General features: G+C 37.2%; 3 protein-coding genes across 18 annotated transcripts in view; all 3 read left to right on the top strand.

The window, feature by feature from the left end:
• Positions 1–564: 564 nt before the first annotated feature.
• Positions 565–5,429, top strand: LOC101171164 (sushi domain-containing protein 3). 3 transcript variants are annotated; one of them, XM_011477287.2, is made up of 6 exons: positions 565–633; positions 1,047–1,407; positions 2,269–2,466; positions 3,185–3,332; positions 4,362–4,532; positions 4,620–5,429. In XM_011477287.2, the coding sequence occupies exons 2-6, from the start codon at positions 1,332–1,334 to the stop codon at positions 4,957–4,959; spliced, it is 933 nt and encodes a 310-aa protein (XP_011475589.1). In that variant the 5' UTR covers positions 565–633; positions 1,047–1,331; the 3' UTR covers positions 4,960–5,429. The 3 variants fall into 3 exon arrangements, with proteins under 3 accessions (XP_011475589.1, XP_011475588.1, XP_011475590.1); XM_011477286.3 differs by lacking the exon at positions 565–633 and adding an exon at positions 725–811; XM_011477288.3 differs by lacking the exons at positions 565–633; positions 2,269–2,466 and having other exon boundaries at positions 952–1,407.
• Positions 5,430–5,515: 86 nt separating this feature from the next.
• Positions 5,516–21,683, top strand: LOC101170925 (caspase recruitment domain-containing protein 19). Of its 2 annotated transcripts, XR_002290557.1 has the most exons (7): positions 5,516–5,621; positions 6,556–6,701; positions 10,001–10,157; positions 10,600–10,668; positions 12,175–12,430; positions 12,530–12,595; positions 12,680–12,705. XR_002290557.1 is itself a non-coding variant. In XM_020704768.2 (6 exons), exons 1-6 carry the CDS (start codon positions 5,600–5,602, stop codon positions 12,790–12,792), a joined length of 573 nt encoding a protein of 190 aa, XP_020560427.1. In that variant the 5' UTR covers positions 5,516–5,599; the 3' UTR covers positions 12,793–21,683. The 2 variants fall into 2 exon arrangements, 1 of the variants encoding a protein (XP_020560427.1); XM_020704768.2 differs by lacking the exon at positions 12,175–12,430 and having other exon boundaries at positions 12,680–21,683.
• A 1,324-nt stretch (positions 21,684–23,007) lies between these two features.
• Positions 23,008–23,695, top strand: part of LOC101170677 (serine/threonine-protein kinase WNK2) — a 34,555-nt gene continuing 33,867 nt past the window's right edge. For 4 of the 13 annotated variants that reach the window (XM_020704759.2, XM_020704760.2, XM_023956694.1 and 1 more), the window contains exon 1: positions 23,012–23,161. In XM_020704759.2, the coding sequence (XP_020560418.1) occupies positions 23,030–23,161 (132 nt within the window). In that variant the 5' untranslated portion in view covers positions 23,012–23,029. The other 9 variants (XR_002290553.2, XR_002290555.2, XR_002290554.2 and 6 more) reach the window with 5 other exon arrangements.

Below are 23,695 nucleotides of genomic sequence, written 5' to 3'. Positions count from 1 at the left end.
GATCCTTTAGGAGTAAAACCAGTCAGATTTTATACCTAATGACCAAAGAACCAACAAACTACAACAGTTTAGGATCACTTTTACTGGCCTAATAAAAAAGATTATTTTGCTTTGGTCTTGTAAAATGTTCTAATTTTTAGAAACTGTTTTGGGATTTTTTCTTTAAATTAAAAATAAAGTTTTGATAGAATTAACTTAAAAGTCTAACCAAAACCATAATCTATTTATTCTCTGCCCTTTCAGGAACACTTTGGTCAGGGAAAAGCTAACTTTAATAAAACTAACCTGTTATTTGGGCAGACTCCCAAAAGGTTTCAAAGTTAGAAGTGGTGAGCTCTAAAGGAGGATCTTTTGGAGACCACACCTTTTCAAAAAAGGTCAAACTTCAAGTGACCTAAGTCCAACCTGCAGCTCAAGTAACACTTTTGCTGTATTCACATTTTGGGTTGGTTGGGTTTTATTGCCGTTGTAATGTGTTATTGTGCAGAATAGTTGTGGTTATCTTGTCCTTCCTTTTATTTTCTCTATTAACTGAGCTCTAAGTATAATTGCTTGAATTCTATCTGATTAAATTCAGGTGTTTTCTTCTGGAAACTTTGATCCTGCCATGCTGAAGCAGATTCATGTTTGCAGGTGGGTGAAGCCTCTTGTCCACAGTTATGTCAGATTACCAGTCATGCACTGAATCGGAATTGAGAAGGGGATGTCTTTTGGTCTAGGGTGGTGTCATTTCAGAGGAAACAGGAGTTTTGAGTCGTACATGGCAGTACAGCTGTGACAACAGTGACAGGAAAATAGACCAGCTTTCCAGGTTCACTAAGTCATTTTCTAGTTATTTTTATCTTTATTACTGACAGATGAAACAAATATTTTATTTTATTTTTATTATTTATTTAAGGGGGGCGTGAACAGGTTCTGTGACATCACAGGAACTGTGGATGCAGTTTGCTGCTGTAAATCCACACTCATCCTCTAGAAGCGCAGCCTCGATGATCACCCTGACCTGAACTCATTTAATCCACAGTCATTTTTTCTTTGCCTGACAGGGCCTGGACTCGTCTTCCGTTCCCTCCCCCAGTGCGCCGGAGCGCCACAGCAGCAGCCGGGGCGCGCTGCTCAAACCGGACTAGTTTATATTAAGCTTACGTTGAGCTGACTCTGCGGAGCGACTTCTCAGAGGCACAAACCAGGAAGGAAACCTGCAGGGGCAAGGTGCAAATTTTCTCCCCCAATGACGGAATCCCCCTGTCTGACTCTCGTCGGCACCGGGCACAGACAAGTACCAATGCGCCCTCGTCTCTAGAGCGCGCAGGAGGAGCGCGTTTGACACCATGGCGGCTTCTGTGGCAGATGGGCACAGGACGGATTTTACCAGTAAAGATGGCATAGGGGTGTGGAACAGCTCAGGTAAGAACCATGACAAAGAGGAAAACGATCATTTTAGAACTTCAATTATTATTATGATGATTAATATTATTTTTTTTTTGGGGGGGGGGGGCAGAAGAGGCAGCTTCATGACAACTGATTAGTAGTTGCACACGGGAAAAAACAGTTCGACTGAGGAATAGAGGAAAAAATGGGCATATTTGATTTTTTTTTTCACAGAATAAACAAGAGAGAATTAGGAAACCTGACTTTTTAGGAAATCTTACCGATAAATGCTTTTCAGTTGTGTCAAATATGATGCTTCTTTTAAATGAATAAACTTTGTCAATATTTTAAATGCATTTTTAAAAAGTTTATTTATCTTTTGCCAAAGAAAGCAGAACTTCTTTAATGTAGTTTGGCGCCTCTTGTGGTGATAACGCACAATGCACATTCTATTTTTTTAAACGCAATAAAGTTAGTCCTCAGTCAAGAGTCTTTTGTCATAATTGGTGCTTTAAGGAAGAAAGTAGAAGATGGGGTCGTTTCTTGTGGTTTAATAATGGTGTTTCCTTTGGATTTCATAAAAACCCACATCATTTATTAAGCTGGCAGCTCATTACATGAAGTCACACTTTGACATTGTAGGCTAATCCCGCCAGACGGCTGGCATGCTGAGCTGACACACTGAGTCCATGCTCGAGTAATGTACCAAGCACTGTGCCATTATGTGTGTTAGCGTGACGTTTCCACTAACCTCACTGGCATTTTGCTTAACTGCTTTTTCCCTGGGGTTTCGATGCCCAGTCTAAAATTTCGCACATTTGATCAGAAAGCAAACACATTTGATGATTGAATTAATATTTAGATTTTCAAAGACTGATACCAAACCATCTGCTTCAGGTCACCCACAGGCGCAGTGCAAACCCATGCACTTAACAGCTCTGGGCACCCAAAGGATCATTCAGGGCAATGGGACCAATGTGGGTACTGTCATTTCCCTTCAGTGTCCAGCCAAACACAAACTGATGGGCAAAGAGCTAACTTGTGTCATGGACAGAAATGGAACCCACTGGGTTGGATTGGAGCCCTTCTGTAAACGTAGGTAGAAAGATGTACCGTTTGTCCACAAAAATACTTTAAAATCCCACTTTGATCATCTTTTGATTTATTGTGTTCCCAGTGGTAGTTATGGTTATTCAGTTTTTAGGCAAAGGCAACAAAAAAAGTTGTTTTTTAGGACATAGTTTCTGCAGAATGGCAGTAGTACATTAGAAATTTGCCTCTTAGATGTGGGCAGGCACAGATTAACCCCGCCCCCTTGCCTGCCAGCTCAGACGAGGAGAATGAAGACGTGTATGGATGTAGTCATCCACTAGTGGATGCATCAGAATGGAGCGGATTAGGGAGATAGTGGCCTGCCCACAGTATATTTTCTATGTAACAATCTTTTTAAACACCCTTTATTCATCTGCTCCTGATTCCGAACATTTTGCATAAAGAAATACTCACAAATGCCGTTTTTAGCTCAATTTTCTTTACAAATGTCCTCCATCGTGAGAAAAATGCCACAAGAAGGTTTTAAAAACACCATTTTCATCAGAGCGGGTTTTAAAGTTTATTGTCCTTTCTTCAAACACTTTCCTTTATCATTGTTTTAATCCATGTCTGTTTTATTCTAGATGATAACAATAGAAGGCATGATGCATTTGTATAAAATTGTTCACAGTTAATCCCAAAATAGGTCATGATTATTAGTAAAAAGATGATATTTTGACAAAAACTAATGAGAAAATGTTGGTCCTCTGGCTCATTGTAGCTCTGACTCCCTTTGAGGAACATGGCTTCCGTATTGCAGTCCTGGTGTCCATTGTAAGCTCAGGCATCATCTTGCTCATGTCCTTGGCCTTCCTCACCTGCTGCTTGCTTGACTGCATGAAAGAGGATAAGAAGAAACAGCAGAAAAGGTGAGTACCACTTAAAAAAAAAAAAGATTAGCACAACCAGACTAAAACATTTTTCTAACCCACTGAGGTAAATTTGCCCAATGATAGACTCTTTAAATGGTAACTCTATTTAAGAGCAGAAGAATGACAAAGGGCCCTGGTTACCCAGTACTGTCCTTGAAGACTAGATTATTTTTTTTCTTTAACTTAAAAGTAATATTATACTATCAGTATAAAATGATATATAAAGTTTGTGGTGGCTTTGCACATTGTTTTTTCTTACTGGGATAATCTAAAGTCAGGGTTTTTTTGCGACTTTTTGCCTGACTGTTTTCTCATCGGTCGCTGGATTTTTGGTTTTAAAATATAGCAGCACAAAAAAGTCAAATGGAGCACAAGAGCAGAACAAAATCTACAGTATTTACTAGGGCTGCACGATATGAGGAAAACTTGTCAGCATACCTTAAATTATACTCCAAATGGCCACCATCTACATAAGAGGCAAGCATCTAACATAAAAGGGCTTCATCTGATTGGTCAGCAACGAGAGGGGGTTCCTTCTGATTTGTCAATGATGTAACGGAATCTCTCCGATTAATCAAATGCATAAAGGGATTTTTTAATTTGTTAAATACTTCAAGCTTCCATAAGATTGTTTTAGTAAATTTAAGGTAACCATTTATTGAAATTTTCGCCAACTTTTGCGATATGCATATTGCACAGCTTGATATCGTGATAACCATAAATTTGCGATTTATTGTGCAGGCCTAATATTTACAATAAACTGAATCATAACAACGACAGGATTGGAAAAACTTCAGATGTAAACTATGTTTTGCTAATAAACTTGCTTTTGGGCTGTGAAGTTCTAAAGTCCAGATGCATTCATTTTTAACCCTGCCTCAATACAGTGAGCTAACCAGCTATGTTACCTGTAAAAAGGAACAGTATGAAACAAAGTAGAACCAATAATACGTCTGCGGTGCAAATTAAGATTGTCACATAATAGATGTTGAAGTGTTGGTCTTCAGATTTTTGTTTTTATTCCAGGGAATTGGATGCGTGGCCACAAGAGGAGGAACTCCAACATCAGGAGAACAACAGAATCCAGGACTGTCACAAAGGCCGAAACAACAACAGCAACAACAATGCACAAGAGAAGATGCTTTCAGTGCGGGATGCCATTAACCCATCTTTAGGCATCAACATGCAACCCTGCAGGTATGAACTAATTACCCAAATCTAAAATTGTAAAATTTATTAACAAACACATAATGACGATCTGCCCTCTTATCTGTCCCTCCATAGATATCACAATCAGTACGTTTATGGTCCTGAGGCTTGCACCTGTGGACCCTCACCTCCATTTGCTCAGCTTCCTGGACATGTCTATACCCAGCTTCTGTCATCTGAAAACCAAGAATTGTGCCCACCTTCATACTCAGGACCTTCTTTGGCATGTGGCATGCCCACAAGCTCAAGCTTGTCCCAGGTCCCAGCATATGGGTCTGCAATGGAATGGCAGTATGGAGAACACCACCGCAGTTTTTCTGAACTGATTCCACCGAGCACAAGCGGCTCTGACTTGAGGAACACAAACTCAAATGTGAAACCAAACCAGCTTTCCATCAGGATTATATCAGTTTAACTGAAAACCATCAATGTTCCCCTAAAAGACAAATATCCAAAAGCTATGGAACCTATATCCAAGGCTTATGTGGATTTCAACTACATCAGGTGATTCGTCAAAATGTTCATGTCAGTAGTGCAGTTCAATACAACAGCTGTACAGGCACTGACGTGAATGACAGGCCTGCTGAATGTGCCTTCTGTGATCTGTTACAACGCGCGGCTGCCCTCTGGCGGCAAAGAGGAGGCATGGCTTTTATGGAGCACCAATCGAAGTTATAAATGGCTGTTGAAATATTATATTAAAGGTGTCTGCTTTAATTGAAATTGCATTGACATTAAATGTTTACTGCTAGTGTCCACCCCTTATTTTATAAGTAGATAATAGTTCATAGGACCTTGTAGCTCAGCTTGCTGAAAATCTCAACAATCTGTAAAATATGTGGTATGATAAATTAAGATACTTTAAAATAAACACTTTAAAGTGTTGCTGAGAGATGCGCTGCTTGTGGGGGATCTGTGGTTCCTGCTCTGCCTCTGCCTTCATAATGTGGGAAGGAGGTAAGTGACGTCGTGCGGCGACGGTGCGCGCGCGCACGCGCTCATGAAACGGAGCCGTGGCTGCAAGGAGTTTTCGGACAGTCTCCTTTCTATTTGTTATGGTGCATATGAGAATCATGGGTAAGACGCTGTTCTTGTTTTTTGTCTGTTTTTCTTATTTGCTTGCGTCATTTTATTCTCTCGTTTCCGGTTTTACTGTGTCGCTGCAACCATAAACCTCGCTCAGAGGAAACCTCAGTGGTTGCTATGACGATGTGTCTCGGAGACTTTGACACATTTTGCAAACTTTATTAAAAAGAGGTGCTTTTGATGAAACAGTGTGCGGTTATGTTCCTTGTTTTCATGTTACTCCTCTTTGAAGCTGTTTCCTTTTTAAATATTTCTGAGGGTTGACTTAAAAAAGGTTTAAACAAAAGTCCTTTTACAGAAAAGTAATTCATTATCATTATTCATTATTTGTTCATTAACAAACGTTTTGACTCCTTATTTCTTATAACTTAAATATTTATAGTTCTGCTTTTAATCTTTTTTTTTATATCGAGACAGAAAATGTTACTAAAAATGTGGGGGGGCAAAATATTGATCTTGAATGCTACGAGAAACTAAAACTGTCCAGTATTTACCAAAAATGATGTTTCTGTATATCAACATCTGGATCTAACAAGGGGTTATACCCATTATTTATTTATTTTACGGATTTTGACATTTAAACAATATATTTTTTAGGGATATTGCCTAATTACTAATAATCTGGAAGTACCTAATTTAGGCAGCTTTTATTGTTGAAAGAAATTGTAGTCAGCCAAATCCTCTACAACTGTATTTACCTCCCTGAACAGCAGAATAAACCTCTTAGTAATGTATTTTCAGAACAGCTCTAATGCCAGGGTCAGCTTACAGAGAAACTGCTTAAGGCATAAATGCTGCATGACTTAATCAGAGCTTTTGTTGCACGCTACCACCTGACATGCGTCCTGTCTGATTTTCAGACCAGTTAGTGTTTATGTTGAATTTTCCTTTTGTCAAACTACATGTTCTGATTGTTCTTGATCAGATACTGAAAGCTGTGATGAGCAGCTCCAGAATGATGCACCGTTTCTCTGCTCTGATCAGAGGATGGACGCCGCGCTGGTCGACAGGCTGGTGCTGCAGCTCAACAGAGTCTACCCTCAAATACTCAGTGACAAGGAAGCCGGCAAGGTCACTTCAGTACTGACAATGTGGGAAAAGACAAAAAAAATATTTAAGCTTTACTGCAAGTTTACAGAAAAGTTTTAAACCCAAGTTATTTTTAATTGATTTCAGCATGAAATGAATCCTCAAAGGTAACTGCGTAAATATTTTTTGTATCTGACCTAACAAATTTGCTACATTTCTGGCTGGAAAATGTCCACAAATCCGCATAATTGTCTTCTGAAGGTTTTCAGATGAAAATGTTTAACCTTCCTCTTGTGTTAGGGTCAGTAATGACCCATTTTCAGCTTTGAAAGCTTAGAAGTACTCTTTTTTTGACTTTGTCAATAACCTTAATCCCCCAAAAAATGGATCTTATTTTTTTTTTACCAAATTATAAAATGCTTCTACAGAAATTGTGGAGTTTTTGTTGTAAGGGTTGGATCTCGACCCCGTCACATCAATAATATTATGCTGTGTTTACCTTCCCCAAAAGAATCTAAACAAACAATTGTGAATGTCTATGTTTTAAACTATTTATGCCATTGTCATTAAAAAGTGTTATTCTTTCTATGAGGAACATTTTACAATTTTTCTAAAATCAAAATTGAGGGGTGTGCTAATAAAATAGTCCAAAAAGGTTAAGACCAAAAGCATTGAAACTAATAATTTCATGGATAAGGAAGGCCACAAGATTACCAAGAGATGGACAAAAATTTTAGATGATAATAGTTTAGATATGTTTTATAGCTAATTTAAGATGAGTGTTGAAATTGACCCATTAACATAAGGCATGGTAACAGAAAGCTAAAGAGGAAGGTTAAATTTAATAAAGGAGATGAGAAGAACGACACTGTGTGTAAAAACAAAGCCAAATTTAGGATGAAGCATTTTTTTTCAAGCAAGTTTTTATATGATAAAACCTGTTTGTTTTATCAACAGATTAAAAAGTATGTTTTCATAGTGAAGTCAATTAAGTTTCTCTTTTTAGGAAATTAGGGATGGTCCTGCATCCTGCATTAAAACAGACTAAACATACACAAATCGTTCTGTAAAAGATATATAATAATTTAATTCAGACAAATAAATTTAAAAAAAAAACATATATACTGGTGTTGGATGACTCTAGCATTTGTGTATGTTTAGTCTGTTTTAATGTCATAAAGTTCTTTTTACAATCTTTATGCTTTATGGTTGTTTGTGCTAAAAAACGTCCACACTTTAGATGAGGTGCTGCAAAACAATTAATAAACTATTAACAAAGTTAATTAATACATTTGTAAAGCTTATAAGCAGTTTAGTAATATGGATTTAGAAGACAATGGTCTGACTTTAGATGTTAATAAATCTTATTAACACTTTCAGGTATTTGCAAGACATCTATAATGCTAATAAATATCTTACCTGCATCTGACACATTAATAAAGCCTAGTAATTTGTTAAGTTAGTTAATAAAACTTATTAAGCTTTATGAACACTTCGGCTTGTGTCAGGCGTCTATAATGCTAATAAATATCTTACTAGAACCCCAAACAATAATAATACTTCTTAATGTATTAACGAAGGTTGTTAATAAATCTTATTAAGCTTATTAACACTGACACATTTGTTAGGCACCTATAATATCAGTAAATGCATCATTAGCATCTTGAAAACATCCTAATAATAATGCTTGTAAATGTGTTAACCAAGTAATTTAATAAACCTTATTAGACTTATTGTACTAATAAATGTCTTACTAACACCCTATAAATTCATTTATAATGCTTGTTAATGTGTTAACAGAGCTTGTTAAGGAATCTTAATATAAAGTGTTACCAAGAGATTAGCTGTACCACTGTATATATTAATATTCAATGAATAATTCCTAATTTCTCTTTTGCATGTTAGTTAACATTTTTAAAATAACCATTGTAACTGTTGCAAAACTCAATATTGTTTTCCCTTTTATTTTTCCATGTCAAAACGGGCATACAAATACATTGCAAACAGCTTGAAGAAAAGGCATCACGTTTACGATTAGTTACCGGTTAATGTTTAGGAAAAAAGGAAGCAAAATTACATGAAGTCTGATGAATTTTAAAAGAACTGTGTTCTGTTATTTTGTGAAGGGGAAATTAATATCCACATACAAATGTTTGACATTGAAAACGGAAGCTTCAAGCAGGCAAAATAGAGATGAAATGATTATGAGAAACTGCATTAGTGGTGGATTAAACAACTGTGCAGGACTAACAGTGACCAGAAAATATGTTGTTGGCTGTTTGCCAGTACAGCCTTTGCCAGCTTATGTCCTCAGCAGTGAAGAGCTTCAGAGATGTGGAGACATTGCATAATCTGAGCACCAGACTAAATACAACATGCCTGACACAATCTTCAGGCGTGGAGGGATACTGTTAAAAACTCTTAGTGCTTCAAAGTTTGGAGGTACAGTAAATCCATGTCTAGGTCTTGGAGTAAAGAAGCAGGAAAATAAGCTTATTATACGAGTTTCTGTTTGCATTTGGAAAAGAGTGGGTGGAATTTCCTGAAAGATTTGTGAAATAACTCATGCACAAGAATCCACCTAGAAAAATTAACAATGAAGACAAACTAACTGATGTCTGCTCTATGATTTGCTATAATAATCCCAGACTGAAGCAGACAAGTCTCCCGCTTGCCAGCATACATGACAAATGCAGAGATAAATACATATAATACAGATAAAAATGTATTCATATACCATCTTTTTTAGTGATTAAAAAAAGCTTTAAAAAATACAAAGACAACTTTAAAATTTCATATAAAATGTGTTTTTGTACCTATTATAAGATTAAATAGGAATGCATAAATGCACTAAAACATTAGATCCTCAATAAAGTTACATAAATAATAATCAACTGAGTTTTTCAATAACTTTTTAATGCAGTCATTAAAATAACAGAACATTAAACTGGTGACGTTTGACTGTTTAAGCTTTATAATAAAGTGTTAGTAAACTATGTAAAAAGCCTATATCTTCCCACAACTGATGAGGAATATAAATCATCCCAATGTTCTCTCTTTAGGTCAAACCTTGAGCAGAAAATTTCAAATGTTACGGGTTGTTAAGGTGTGACATTAACATAAACAAAATAAATAAATTAAAAAAAAAAGATTATAATTGAGACAAAGTAGCTTTCTTTCATGAAACTACACTGTTTAACTGAAACTTCTGCTTTAAACTGAAACTTTTACTGAAACTTTTTTTTTTCATGAGACAAGCATGAGAAAATGATAATTGGCGTCACAAACTTTTATTTTACCTGCATGTGCAGTGATTCAACACTCCCTTTGTCTCCCTGCAGTTTAGGAGTCTGAGCGTGCCCACTAAAGTGCAATTACATCAGCTGCTGAAGCACCTGTGTGAAAAAGGTGAAGAGTCTTGTCTTGAGTTCTACGGAGCGCTTCACATCCATGCTGAGGACATCTACCGTGACCTGCCAACCAGAATCCGACAAAGAGGTAAAACATTAAGCACGACCTTTTGTTTGTTGACTGCAAAAAATGTTTGAGTGGGCTTTGTTCTACACACTTATGTGTAATGGGTAAATGTTGGAAAAGCTTGTTTTTTCACAAAAACACTTTTGCAGACACATGCAAGAATTGAGCCACATTGGAACAGATTCTTCATTTCATCAACTGGGTTTAACTGCAAACGTTAAACTGTGAAAACCCCATTTTGTCTTTAAACGACCCTGTAAAACACAGTTTTTCTTAAAAAAAAATCATATTATGATGTGTCCATCCACAGTTCAGCTACTAGTGTCTCTGGGTTTTCTAAAGTTGCAGCTGTTGCTTTCTTTGTAAATTTGCTGTACAGGATGCAGAAGAGATGCAGTCTATTGCAGTTTGAGGTTGAGCTGTATGTGAATGTGTTCTCATTCATCTGCTCTCTTGGTTGTAGAGATGGCAGACTCAAACTGGACCAACAGTCTGGCAGCTCCCCAAAAGAGTTATGTGCTGAATGACAAAGGTAAATCTTATCAATGTCCAAAGGCTGTTAGAGAAGCAAAAATGATATGAGTGATAACAGTGAATCAGAAGTGAAAAGTACTTATGCAAATTTTTACTCTATTAAATAGTTACTGGTTTAAAAAAATCTACAACAGTTTGGTCTGATTTGTAATTAAAAATGACTGAAATCAGGCAAACATCAAGAAAAACGATGTGAAAAATCTGGAACTTCCTGAAAGTTTTAACCAAATGAATCAGAAGTAGTGTCCATTTATTTAGTCTTCTTGGCAACAGGACTTTCATCGATGTGTCAAATGAATTAGGGATGAATAATATTGGATTCTTGCTCATACTCGATAAAATAATAGTTTTATTTGGTGTTTTTGCTGAAAACAATGACCAATCATTGCTGTTTAACAAACATTAAAAAAAGCAAATTATTGTTTGCTTTTGAGATTTTAAAGTATTCTTGCTGATGTATTCATTATGGTTATAGAGTGAAAACTGGGGTTATGGCTAAACTTATATGCAGAAAAGTTCAAACTGAATGCTTCATTTCTTGTACAACTGTCTGCTGAGATCCATCAATATTATCTTGTATCCCTATAATCGGTGCAACAGACCACAGTAACAAAGTCAGATTTCAGTTTTTATCATTAATCTACTAAAGAAAAAGTTAAGAATATTGTGTGTAAAAACTCCCGGAGAAACTTTTTCACAAATTTTGTTCAAGTATAAAAAAAAGTAACAGTATTAAAGCAACTAAGTATGTATTACTTTGGTGAATAAACCTGAGTAAATTTAGCATGACACTGCCCATCCTTATCAACATCTTTGTGATTTCCACAGAGCGAATGACTACAAAAAAAAAAAAAAGTGTAATTGTATCATAATACTTTGTAATTGCAGATATTTTTTATTGTTTTTCAAAGTGAAGTGTTATAATTCTCCGAAAAACTGTAGTACAGTTTACTGACTTTCATATAACGTTCAAGCTTGTAAGATTGGATGCTTTAAATTGGTGTTAAAAAGCTTTTGCAACCAGGAATCACAATGCTGCCTCTTAAGTTCTTTCTGGGAAGACAAAAGAACATTAGACGTTATAAATATGTTATTATTTATTCATCTTATTTTGCTTGTCATAAAGATGCAGTGAAATACACGTTTTAATTAATTAAATGTTGAAAACTTTAGTCTGTTGAAAATCACTACACCTCTGAAAATGGTACTTTTAGTAACATTATAGCCTCACCATGCATCAGAGTGCTTCTGTATTACTTTATTGATCCACAGATTAGCCTTTTAACCCCATGGCATCAATGCTCTTCAGTGGAAAACAGGGAAAGTACCATTTAAGCAGCAGTTGTTTTTCCTGAACCTTTTAACCGCTCTGGCACTAGAGTGTGTCCCCCTCCCCTGCTTTGTTGTCGCTCATCCACTCTTGACCTTATTACATCCAGACACCCAGGGTTTGTGAATGAGTGAAGTTTAAAGAGACTTCCTCTGCTCTGCATTTCTTTTGAAGGGTCAAGGGTGAGTTCTCCAGGTCAAAGTCATTACAGCAATGGGGAAGGGTCATCAAAAGCATGTAGAATCATGCTGAGTCTAGAGGCAACAGGGCTAGAGGAAGACCAAAGAAGAGATTCATGGATGCAGAAGACAGCGTTAGATGGAGGAAACAGATTTTTTCGGTGGCGACCCCTGAAGGGAAAAACCGAAAGGAAAGGAAGAAGATCAAAAGCATGAGGAAACATCATCATTCACCATAATCTGAATTAGAGGTAGATTATAAGGAAGACAACAAAGCTTTTTTGTGGAATTGTGAAATCCTTGTAGCTGAATGTGAAACATGACTTTATTATTATTTTTTTCTTTTGCAGGACCAGGTTTCTTCTTGAGCTGTTTTAGTTTTGTGGCTGGCCTTGCTATTCTTTATTATTATGGAGGTAAGTCATAGAGCTGTTGGTGCAAATACTTTTTTTTAAAACTGTTTTGGTTTCTCTTAATGTGTGTCTTTCTTCTACACACAGAGGTCAAGACATTGAGATTTTCTGGAGCATTTCTCCAATGTTCTGCAGTCGGAATTAGTAAAAACGCAAAGGATGTTTTCATTTTTTATGCAGACGATAGACACCAGAAATGATGAAGCTCCTTGGATGTTTAAGTGCTTTGTAAAACAAATTATGAAATTTACTTCTTTGCTTTGCCAAACCAATTTAAAGCTACCCCAGTGTTGAGTTAATTAGTAAAATTGTCTAATAAATAGATACTTTTTGTAGTTTTTTAAAGAAATACACACCTTCATCAATTAATGGCATGCCATGCTCTTCATTAAAAAATATGACATATTTAATGTAAGCAAACTGAGCCAAAATTCAAAGATATTCTCTTCTTGTACGTCTAACAAATTGATTTTTTTCCTTACAAGGAATTATGAAAGTTTAAAATAAACGTAGCATCTCACTTATTACCTTTCCCTGATAAGTGAAATAAAAGTAATTTATTCTTTTAGGACATTTTTACTTTAATATGTTAATAATTTAAATGACATTGTTTGCAATTTCCTTTGTGTGATTTCCATTTGCTTAAAAAAAAAAGGATTGTGTAGACATCTGCTTATATCTGTGCAATTCTTTGTCAATATGCAAGATTTTATGCTTTTTTTATCCATAGGGATATTTTAGTGACAGTAACAGAGTGGACCATAATTGTGCTTTTTTAAAGTAACTTTAATCTTACAGCACTGTCCATATAATACAATCATAAGACAAACAGTAAATCCACACCAGCTTCGTTACTTATTTTCCAGTGCCTTCCTGTACCTTCTTGCAAATATTGTTGATTACCTGTATTGCAAGATTGAAATGTATTCCTTAAAAAGACCAAAATAACATCAGCTGAAGTTGTATTTCCTCCATTTTCGTTTCTAAACCTGAGAGATGTTCATAAAAATCATTATGCATTTAGTTATGATTAAATAGAACAATTTATACTGAATGTGAAGTTAATAAAAAAGATCATTGTATCATATACCAGTACAGTTTTAGTCTGTGCCTGCCATTATTTAGTCTACTACCAAAGCAATTACTTTGTCTGCATCCTTAAAATGACACTCTGATAATGTTAAAGCATTTATGCAATTGATTGAGCAAAATACACTAGAGGGCACTGCTTTCTCAGTCTGTATAGCACTGCATGATGCATCGATAATGGAAAATACTCCTGTGTGTTGTATCAATGAATAGCAGACAACTATCGTTACATAATAATGAAAGATTGATTGAATGAGTAAAGTCGGAAAATAGAGTGCTGCATTAAAGGGTGCTCACTTGGCATTTAAGAGAGACCTGAACAGGAAACACACATTTACAAACTAGAGTTGATCCTATGTATTTATTTATTTTTGTTTAAATTGAAACTTTTGAAGGAAAAATTTGGAAAAAACCTCTTGAAAATTGTTGCACTATTTATTCCTAATGCTTTTAGTGTAAATAGAGAACAGGAAGGGAGTGGAGGAACCATGAAATGACACAAAGTGTAAAGGGCTTTTTAATGACCTTTGCCACTCAGAAGTGTTCCTAAATGTGAATGTGTAGTTGTGAGGTCCTGCAACAGGTTGGCAACCTGTCCAGGGTCCCTTCGCCCAATAGTAGCTGGGATAGGCTCCAACAACCCAGTGACCCCAACAGGGATTGGATGGGTTTTGAAAGCTGATGTGTAAACTTTGCCTTTTACTTTATCTGAAAAGTTTTATCTTGTTCTGACTGACAACATCAAATTTCACATTGTTTTTTCTGAGTGTTCTGGTATGTGAGTGAATGACTGGAATTGAAAAAATGAGGTTTATTCTTATTTGTGAATGAATACAAGTCTATTTCTCGTTGAAGCGTCTTGCTTCATCAATCCACTTCAGCAGTTTCAACAGTTCCAGTCCAGATAAAATGTTGATATTTGGTCATGTGAAAATCCCTTTTTACAATGTAATTTAGGTATTGGGCAAATGTTTACATAAAAAATGGGTCAAACTGTGTTTAAACTTTTATGTTTAAGCCTCTTATCTGTGTAAAATTCATTAGTGCTTGCCTAAGCCCTAATTGGGGTTTCAGTAAACAGCTCAAACATTGTTTTCTTTGGAACAAGCATCTCTGCTGGGCTCTGTCCTGTGTTCACTGTGACAAATCAGCTGCTGTTGCTACACAACAATACACTCAGGCCAGCTTCACAAAAAGAACAGCGAATCGTGGCAAAGTAAGCCACTATTGTAAATACTGTTTGAATGTGGTGTCTGTGGGACAGATGTGTCTGTAAAGCGTGGAGCTTTGTATCAAACGAGCCACACCTTTATCTGCATTTATAAACACAGCAGACCTGACACTTCTCCTGGTCTGGGCTCTCTGAATAATAACATATCGTGCTGCATTTCAACAAAAAGAGGGTTCTGTTTTGTGTGCAGCAGTGGAGTTGTCTCTGGTCTTTGCAGGGTCACCCTAGGACAGATGAAGAGACAGACAGAATGAGGTCACAGGTACTATAGTGCAGTCTCTTTCACTCTCCTGCTTCCCCTCCACTAGCAGCAAATGTGTTGTTGGTGAGCTGTTTCTCTCTGTTTCACTGTTTCTTTGGCTTTGCCAGTACAAGAGCAGAACAATGATTTTCTAGTAAATAGTGGCTGAGGTTTGTTTAGGCTTTTTTTCTGATGGAAACGCCTGTAAGAGTCCAGAGAAGCCACTGTACTCCCAGATCAACTGTGAAGGTGGTGTCTGTAACAGAGAGTAGAAGACATGCTGAAAATATAGATGCCTTTAGGATCAAACCTCAGCAAAACTGTTGTTTTTTTAAAAGAAGGAAGTTGCAAGTCTATTTTTTCTGCAGTTCCTCCACAACCATCATTTATGACTGAAGTATTTGACCCCTTTGGGTCCTCAAAAAGATTATTTTCTTTGCCAGGGATAGTCCTTTTTTTTTGGTAGTTGTTCATGACCAGGTTCTCCGTTTTGTCATCCTTCTGTCATTCCTTGTGTCAGGTTTTTTTACTGTTTGTTTTGCCATGTTGAACTTGGATCATTTTTGTCTTTGAGTTTCTGCCACAAGTCTTTCTCCTGTACTTGGGTCCTCCACAGCCACCATTTCTGACAAAAACCACAACATAACATAAAGAACAACCTATAACTTCAGATAAGGAATAATACAACATTTCTTTTTTTTGGTCAAAGGTGAAAAATAATGAAAGCAAAACAAGTTAAAGTTCATCTGAACTTTATCCCTTTTTTCACTTCCCAATTTTCCAGTACATGGGCCTCAACCGTAAATAATGTCATGTGTTATGATTAATTTATGACCAGTGTGTATCCCTGTAACCACAATTCAACCAAAGTGTAAGGGCTGTGTTAATAACACCCAAAAAAGCTGCAGTTTTCCGGAAAGTTCAACCGCCAGGGTTTTTGCTCATCATTTAGATTCCATCGCGCTGCAGACAAAGCCAGGAAACACAATGTCCCTGCACGTAAACACACCCTCACAAAAAGCCTAATCAGACGGTAGCAATCTGCAATTTATGGACTGAAGCCAACTCATTATGGGCTGCCGATGCACTGTCAACCACAAATGTATTTATACTTCAGTCTGGATTCTGGGAGGTTAAATGTTAGTAAGTGAAAAGAAAAAAAAAGGGAAATTAATCAAATAAAGTGAATGATTCAGCTGAAGAGTGAAATGTAAGTAGATTATGTTTAATCTATTGGCCAAAAATCAAATATGCTGTATTGTATATAGTTTCAGTTGTTAATTTATAACTTTAACCATTTAATATCTTCATTAAATGTTGCTGTCATTATTTTGCACATTGATCATTTTGTTTATTTTAGGTTCATATGTCTTTCAAAGTGGCGCACAAGTAGAGAGAAAAAAACAAAGCCAGAGCATGCAAAATAAAGTTCTTAATGCATGATATAAACTAAATTTATCTGTGTTTTAATAAGACCCTGCCTGGAACAAATGACACAAAAATGACTTCTCCTCATTGTTACTATGACCTAACAATGTCTTATCCTCAGAATCACAGTGACGGCCTGAAAACAGTGGATAAACTAAATAGCGTTTATTGGAATGAGAACTTGTTAGGATAAAGGTTTAGTTTGTTCACGTATCTGTGTTTTAGACAGTTACTGAAGGTCAAACAGTAAGGACCTGACAGTGTGTGTCTGTGTGTTAAATCTCCGATTGGGGGCAAGGGAGAGGTTTGGAGTTAGGTATGTAGGTCATTCTCATCATGCACCACCAACTATATTAGACATGATATTCAGTGTGTGTGTTGGTTGTGGTGGGGGTAGTTGTCAAGACAGGAGGGCAGCTGAATCTAGAAGAAAGCAACAAGAAGGAAAGGAAAATGTGATGAGAATGAGAGGGCTCTGGAAGTGGAAGCATGGGGGTCAAAGGGCCAATGAAAATGCAATGACTCTCACGTGGAGGTTTACCATCTAACGCCGGATCTCATAGAAATACAATTGGTAGATATTTGAATTTTACACTCAAATTTTTATTTATGGTTTATGTGTTGATCCTTCTTTTCCAGAGACAGGGGGGAAAATCCCTTTTTCTACTCAATCTGGCAGAAATTAGGTGATTTAGTTTGACCATGCTAAAGTTCATAAGCATGCATTTTGGCCTGTCAAAGATCAGAGTTGAATTTGCATCACAACATCTGATCTCATCTCCGTATCACTCCCTTACGTTCTCACCTGAATGACTTTGAATGTGACTCTTTCATTTATTTCCATAATTTCTCAAATGTTATGGACATATTTTCTTTTTTTAAACACACACTTCACTCCTTTTATTCTTGTCTGTGCTGACTAACTAAAACCCGGTGAACTCTGACCTGGTTGCCGTGGTTGCAGCAGGAGTCCAGCTGGTAACAGGCTGTTTGTGACCGTCAATGGACGTAATGTTAGTCAGAGGGACATATTTTGCTGAAGGGAAGGATGAAGGGCACGAAAACTGAAGATGATTCTTAGAGCTAGATCTGTTTTCATTTTTCACGAGGAGGATCCCAGCTGTGACCTACAGACATGAGATGGTGATTAGTGTGCAGCTGACGGTTGTTAAATAAAAGGTTTGGCTTCTGGTTCACTAGTTTTAGGTTGCATGCATGGGCCAGCAGCAAAGCCACATCCAGCGCCTGCTTAGCTGCACTCTTCACTGGCTCAGACGTTCATGTTCAGAGTGGCTGAGCTTCTGGGTTAAGCATCTGGATGGATTTCCTGCGGATGAAAGAATGTAACTGGCACAGAAAAAGAAAATGTTTACAGTTTGGGAGATAATGTCTGAGAAGAGAATTACAAAAATCAAATAGAAATGTGTACTCTGTGCTTTCTCCCAAAAGGACAAGGCAGCCTGTTGATGAGGCCAGAACTCATTTTGTGCTTCCTGTTCACTGATGTTCAGGATCTTGTTGCCAGCACAATACGCAGTCATTATTAAGGAGTGACTCTTGAAAAGATAAACGTTGGTGCAGCAAAGACAATCATTTGCTTGTAAAAAAAATGGATGCAGTAAGGAATAAAAACAAATAGCTGCAAATAAAAATGATTTTGTTCGTTTTTAATCTATCCTTTGATGATTGTGTGGGTCACTTCTTCAAGGCTGCTCTGGATTCTCTGTTACACAATTTGTTGACGTTACAAATCAACGCAGTGGTGACAGGCTGTTTTTGCCAGTAATCATGCTGCGTCTGCACACTAGACAACTGACATTTCAGTCAAGTCTCAGTAACGTCAAACTTTATGATTGCAACCTTGCAAGAATAGAAAAAGGAAATTCTGAAAGAAATATATTGCAATCAGTTTTGTTCTACGTATGAAGTAGATGGTAAAAAGTTCTGATTACTCATTTTGTATATTATTGCATAAGAAAGGTCATCAAAGATGGAACTCTTCTTTTTTGACCAAATTGATTCTTGTGAGGGTGAGGATTATGTAAGAAATGCTTAGCCTGTGTTTGTGTGTTCATGCCAGGGCAGTGGACTCTGGTCCATTACAAATAAATCCCAGGCAGGCTCAGAGGATGCTTTGACTGACAAAAACAATTTGCCCTTTTGAAAACATAAAAACAACAAAGTTTCAATGTAAGCATTGTTGCTAAATGAACACACACTGTGGCTCTCTAGGAAACTGCTTGATAGCAGCAGAGCAGTCAAGGCCAGAGCACCAGCAAATTCTGAGGATTCAATAATCAGCAGCTTCCTTAGAAGCTGACACCCCGCCCCCTTTCTTTTCTCAACCCTGCAGCTGCAGAGAACATAGCTTGTCAGAGGCTAACCAGACCCTTGAGTTACTAAGAACTGTCCTTCCTCTTCTGCAGAGACAAAAGAAAAGAAAAAACAGATGCACCATATAATTTGCCACAAAACAAACTACATTTGAGTTTAAATGTCTTTATGATGTTAACAATCCACTAGTGGTAAAATTGATGCTTAAGGGGAAGTAAGAACCAAGCAAAATGAGGGTTTATTGCAGCCAGACAAAAACTGTGATGAAGCCATCAGTTTTTAAATGTACCAGCGCCAGCCACAAGACACTGCATCTTAATGAATGGCTTGTGTAATACCAAGACCTGCATCTGTCAGAAAGACAGTCCTACAAGAGGCATACAACAAAACCTCACTAAGTTTCTCTAAATATTCTGTTGCCCTGAAAAGCACTGGAGAGTCCTTGTGACTGTGATTTGGACCAAATGCCACAAATGGCACACTGTCATGACATGTCTGGGTCAGCTATTCTGTTCCCTCACACAGGCCTTTCAAAGAGAGCCCTTTATCCCCAAGTCAACAGACCACAGTCAGATAATGTGCATAGTCAGATGACAGGTTGAAAACATGGAGTCACTGTGTCTAGAACCCTGGCAGCTGACTTTACTCCCCCAAAAATTATCAACAAATATTGTTTAACAAGTAACTTACTGTCATGTACTTTGAAAACACATGGACGCCCACAGCACACATGGAAACCAGACCTGTCATACTCTGTAAACACGTATTAGGTTGCGATGACCAAATATACTGAAAGAATGTTTTAATTTAAAGCAATATAACGTAATCAACCAAAGCCCCACATTTTAATAAATAACTAGTCAAAATTTAGCTGACAGATTTTTTTTTAATGTAAATGAACATCCAACAGGTGTGCATGTATTCAGACTTTTACAGAGAATATATATGACCTTTGCTGGTATTTGAAATTCATGCATAAACACAAATGACATGCTTTTGCTAAGTGTGTCTGATGTGTTTCTGAGTTTTCTGAGCTTCATTTTGTGATGAATTGAGGTTTTTATCAGTCGGACTCATGAGAAAACTAACATGGAAGAGAGATCAGGAGTTAGATGAGAAGAGGCGGGCAGGCTAGGTCAAGATAAAACTGTTGTTTGAACAAGTATGAACTCTCTGCTGTGCCTGACAGTGGAATAACACAGATGGATTCATTCAATAATATTCAACAGGAGCAGCTTTCTGTAGTATCTTATCATATATCAGCAATCTTCCTGGGGCCATGTGAAGGAGGAAAGGTTTGGGGTGTTTAATATATGACTTTAAAAACAATAGATGATAACTAAGAAGTACAAACAATTTTAAATTTTTTAACTTAAATATCCTTTTCCCACGTTGTCATGCTGATTGCTGCACCACAAGATAGCATGCAGGTCAATACGAGGCAGCAGTGGTTGTGTTCCTATGAATTCAGCCTCTGGCAGGGAGAACCGGCTCTTCAAAGCAACCATGCAAGACAGTGTAGTCATTTATTATCGAGTTAATTGAACTAGCTGTTGAAAAAATCTAATTATAGATAACTGCATGCATTTCCTTGCTTTTTTCCCAGTAACACATAAGCACTTCTTTGCTTTCCATCCATCATGTTGCATCAGCAGCCCCCTTTTCTCACTCACCTCAAACTCTCTGGCCCTCATCCAGATCGGAATTGACTCAACTGTAAATCTAATTTCCATGATTCTCCGTAGAGCTTTTACTTTTACAGCATCATGTAGAGCAAAGCAAACAGTGCTTCAGAGTGTGGTCCCTCCCCTTCTGCTGTTCAAACAATGAAACATTTTTTTAGTACAAAATACAGTAAAACAGATCTGATCATTTTACAAAAGCTCAAAAGTAGAAAACCATTCCAGTTCTGTAAGGAAATCTGATTCAAAATCAGATTGCTTTTAAATTCCAGCATAAAAAACATTCTAAAATTAAAAGCTTGCGAAAAGTCTGAACATGAGATCTTGACAAGGCAACAATTGATTACTTTCTTATAGATTCATGCTGGTGGAAGGCACATTATAAATGAGATCAATTGCCGGTTTTATTGAGCGTAAGGGTATTACATTTAGCATTTGCTGGCAGGGCTTTGACAATCAGAGGAAAATGCCTCTAGCAACCAGGGCCTCCCTTCCTCCCTCCATGTTCTGCAATCAAAAACACACACATGCATGTTCAAACAAATGGTGCTATTAGGACTGCAACTGTGAAGATGACACGGGAAGTCCATTTTGTTGCTGTGTAAAAGAGATGCTGCACACACTCTGTCACATTTTTTATTTACTGTTTATTGTTAAATGAAAACTTTATCCGCCACATAAACCATGGCCCTGGATGTTATATTGATTCTAGCAGTAAGGGCAGTGCGGAATCAGCATTTAAAAAAGATCACCAAGTTGCCAAAAGATCATTTGGTTCTCAGATGAATCAGTATGACCTGTATCTCTGCAAAAAAAAAAAAACACTTAGACAGCTGCTAAAAACCTTTCCATGGATTGACAAGTCTTCAAATAGTCACAAACTCATTAAATATGACTTCTGCCATGTTGTTCCTCTTTATGATACCAAACCCCGAAGAAGTGGCTATTTGAGAATCGAAAACAGTAAGCAAAAACTTTGACATTTCCAATTCAACAACACTGGCTGCATGTCTGTTTGTTTTTAACTTTAATTTTCATCTTTAGCTAACCACTTCCTATTTGACAGATGGCAAACATTATCCAAAACATTGTGACTTGACAAATTTACCAAAACTGTGTGGATATGATGAAAAAAAGGGGGGAAAACTAAGCTAAAGGGAAAGTAGACATATTTATAGACACCAGATTGGTTTGTTTTCTAGGTATCTTATCTTTCTTAGCGCCTATCCAATTGCTGCTGTACATTGTTTTCCAGAGAGTAAGCTGCACCCGCAGGCCAATGCACTTCTGAGTAACTGAGCTGCACATTGTCCTGTCAAATGGGGAGTAAGGACAAACACAATGAATTTAGTTGCAAGTCTTATTCTTGTGCAGTAATTTAAGGTGTATCTATTGATTTATTCATTCAAAATGTCTGTGTTTTGTAAAAACAATTCCTTATACCATGAGTCTGCAACCTGAGACTATGGAGCCACATGTGGCTCTTTTACCCTTGGCTCTCGGGTAAAGAAAAATAAAAAGTGCTTTTCATTTTAAAAAGTAACATGTTTTGGGGTTTCATGTCAAACTTTATTCAACTCATTCACAAACAATTGAAGCACAGGACTCATCACTGCACAGGCTCCCGACTACAGTACACATAATGCTCCAATAATCCATCAAGCAGTTTCCAAAGTCATACTAAAACACTGAGTTTTGAGCCACGTGTATCACAGAAATTCAATGGTTCAGAAAACATAACCAGAATTCCTACTTCAGGTTCACCAGGTTATGAGGGGGATTTTCTCATTTTGAATAGGTTTCCCATATTGTCCAAAAAATATGGTAAGGGTCATTTAGGTCTGATTTAATTTTTGTTTTTGAGATTTATGCATATGTGGCTGAGATGTACCATAAATGGTAATTTAAACTGCGTATAGTTTATAGCTGTTGTTTGTTTGTTTTTTATCATTGCTGTTATCACACTTCTACATTTTCTGCATTGAGATGATCCTATGCATCATCCAACATGTCTTATTTTGAAAGGAAGTCATGCAAACCTTTCTCAAAAGTTATTTTATATTTTTTAAAGCTCCCATTTCCTCTTTGAATGTTTTGTTTATGACAAAAAAAACAACAGTTTATTTATATTTATGAATACACTTCGGCGTCTTATTTCTCCAAAGGGTGAAAGCATTGCATTGTGGGTCAGGGATTTTTGTTTTTAAGAGATGCATGGATATTTTGGTAATAAATGCTCATCTACTGCCGTGTCACTAACTCTGTAGTCCTGTGGTCTTGTCCTTTGGTGATGGAAATGTGTCAATCTCGATGTCGGGGCGGCTAAACAATGTGATGAGTCGGCTCTCTCTGATGTCCCAGCGTGCCTTCTGATTGGAGGATTCAATCCCCCCCCCTAGCCGTTACCAGGGGCGTGGAGCCAAGCGAAGTGAATGAGAACACATTTGAGTGGCTCACCGGCGAAAGGAGCTAATGGGAGACGGACTATAACTACCGAAAGCAGCTGTTGGCGTGACTTAATTGGAAATGCAAAGGAAGACAGCATTCCGAATTCAGCCTTTGCGGTATGTAAAAACACGCTGCACGTCGTACTAGAGCTGGCGCGAGGACGAACGAAGGAACCGTGAACAGAAGAGATGCGAAGATTTGGTTTGAGATAATAATAATTTTAAAAAAAGAAACATTTTTCTAATCATCATGCTCGTCGTGAATGTGAGGTGTGTGTTCAGTAAGCAAACCTGAAGCTGTTTTTTTTCCCAAGGTTGCATAGACTCAGTCAGTGTTGTAGCGCAGAACGGGGATAAAATGCAGATAGGGCGTTTTTTAAAGTCCACCTTTTTTTGTCGTGGACAGCCGGCTAACGTTAGCGAAGGTTTTTCTGTTACTGGACCTGACAGGTTCGCCTCTGTCGTGTACAGCTACACTAGATGATTCGGTTGGCTTTTTAAACCAGGTAGGTCATGTTCGGTTCATGTTTGTAACTTTATTCTATTAAAAAACGGTTTCCAGTTTGTCTCTAAGCTAGCTTGTACTAGCTAAGTTGTGTCGCTACAACCGCACTACTATTTATCGTTTAACACAGCGATGGCCTCTGCAAA

Source organism: Oryzias latipes, chromosome 7 (assembly GCF_002234675.1).
Source record: "Oryzias latipes chromosome 7, ASM223467v1".
Taxonomy (NCBI): domain Eukaryota; kingdom Metazoa; phylum Chordata; class Actinopteri; order Beloniformes; family Adrianichthyidae; genus Oryzias; species Oryzias latipes.
Note: the sequence above shows the minus strand (reverse complement) of the source record. Positions and strands in the feature narration are given on the sequence as shown.

What these genes read in the sequence shown, in the direction of transcription:
- LOC101170925 (XM_020704768.2), top strand. Translation starts at nt 5,600, where the DNA reads ATGGTGCATATGAGAATCATGG. An exon ending in GTGACAAGGAAGCCGGCAAG is followed by an intron (nt 6,702 to 10,000) that starts GTCACTTCAGTA and finishes GTCTCCCTGCAG; the next exon opens with TTTAGGAGTCTGAGCGTGCC. An exon ending in TTATGTGCTGAATGACAAAG is followed by an intron (nt 10,669 to 12,529) that starts GTAAATCTTATC and finishes TTTCTTTTGCAG; the next exon opens with GACCAGGTTTCTTCTTGAGC.
- LOC101171164 (XM_011477287.2), top strand. Translation starts at nt 1,332, where the DNA reads ATGGCGGCTTCTGTGGCAGATGGGCACAGGACGGATTTTACCAGTAAA. An exon ending in ATTGGAGCCCTTCTGTAAAC is followed by an intron (nt 2,467 to 3,184) that starts GTAGGTAGAAAG and finishes GGCTCATTGTAG; the next exon opens with CTCTGACTCCCTTTGAGGAA. An exon ending in AAGAAGAAACAGCAGAAAAG is followed by an intron (nt 3,333 to 4,361) that starts GTGAGTACCACT and finishes TTTTTATTCCAG; the next exon opens with GGAATTGGATGCGTGGCCAC.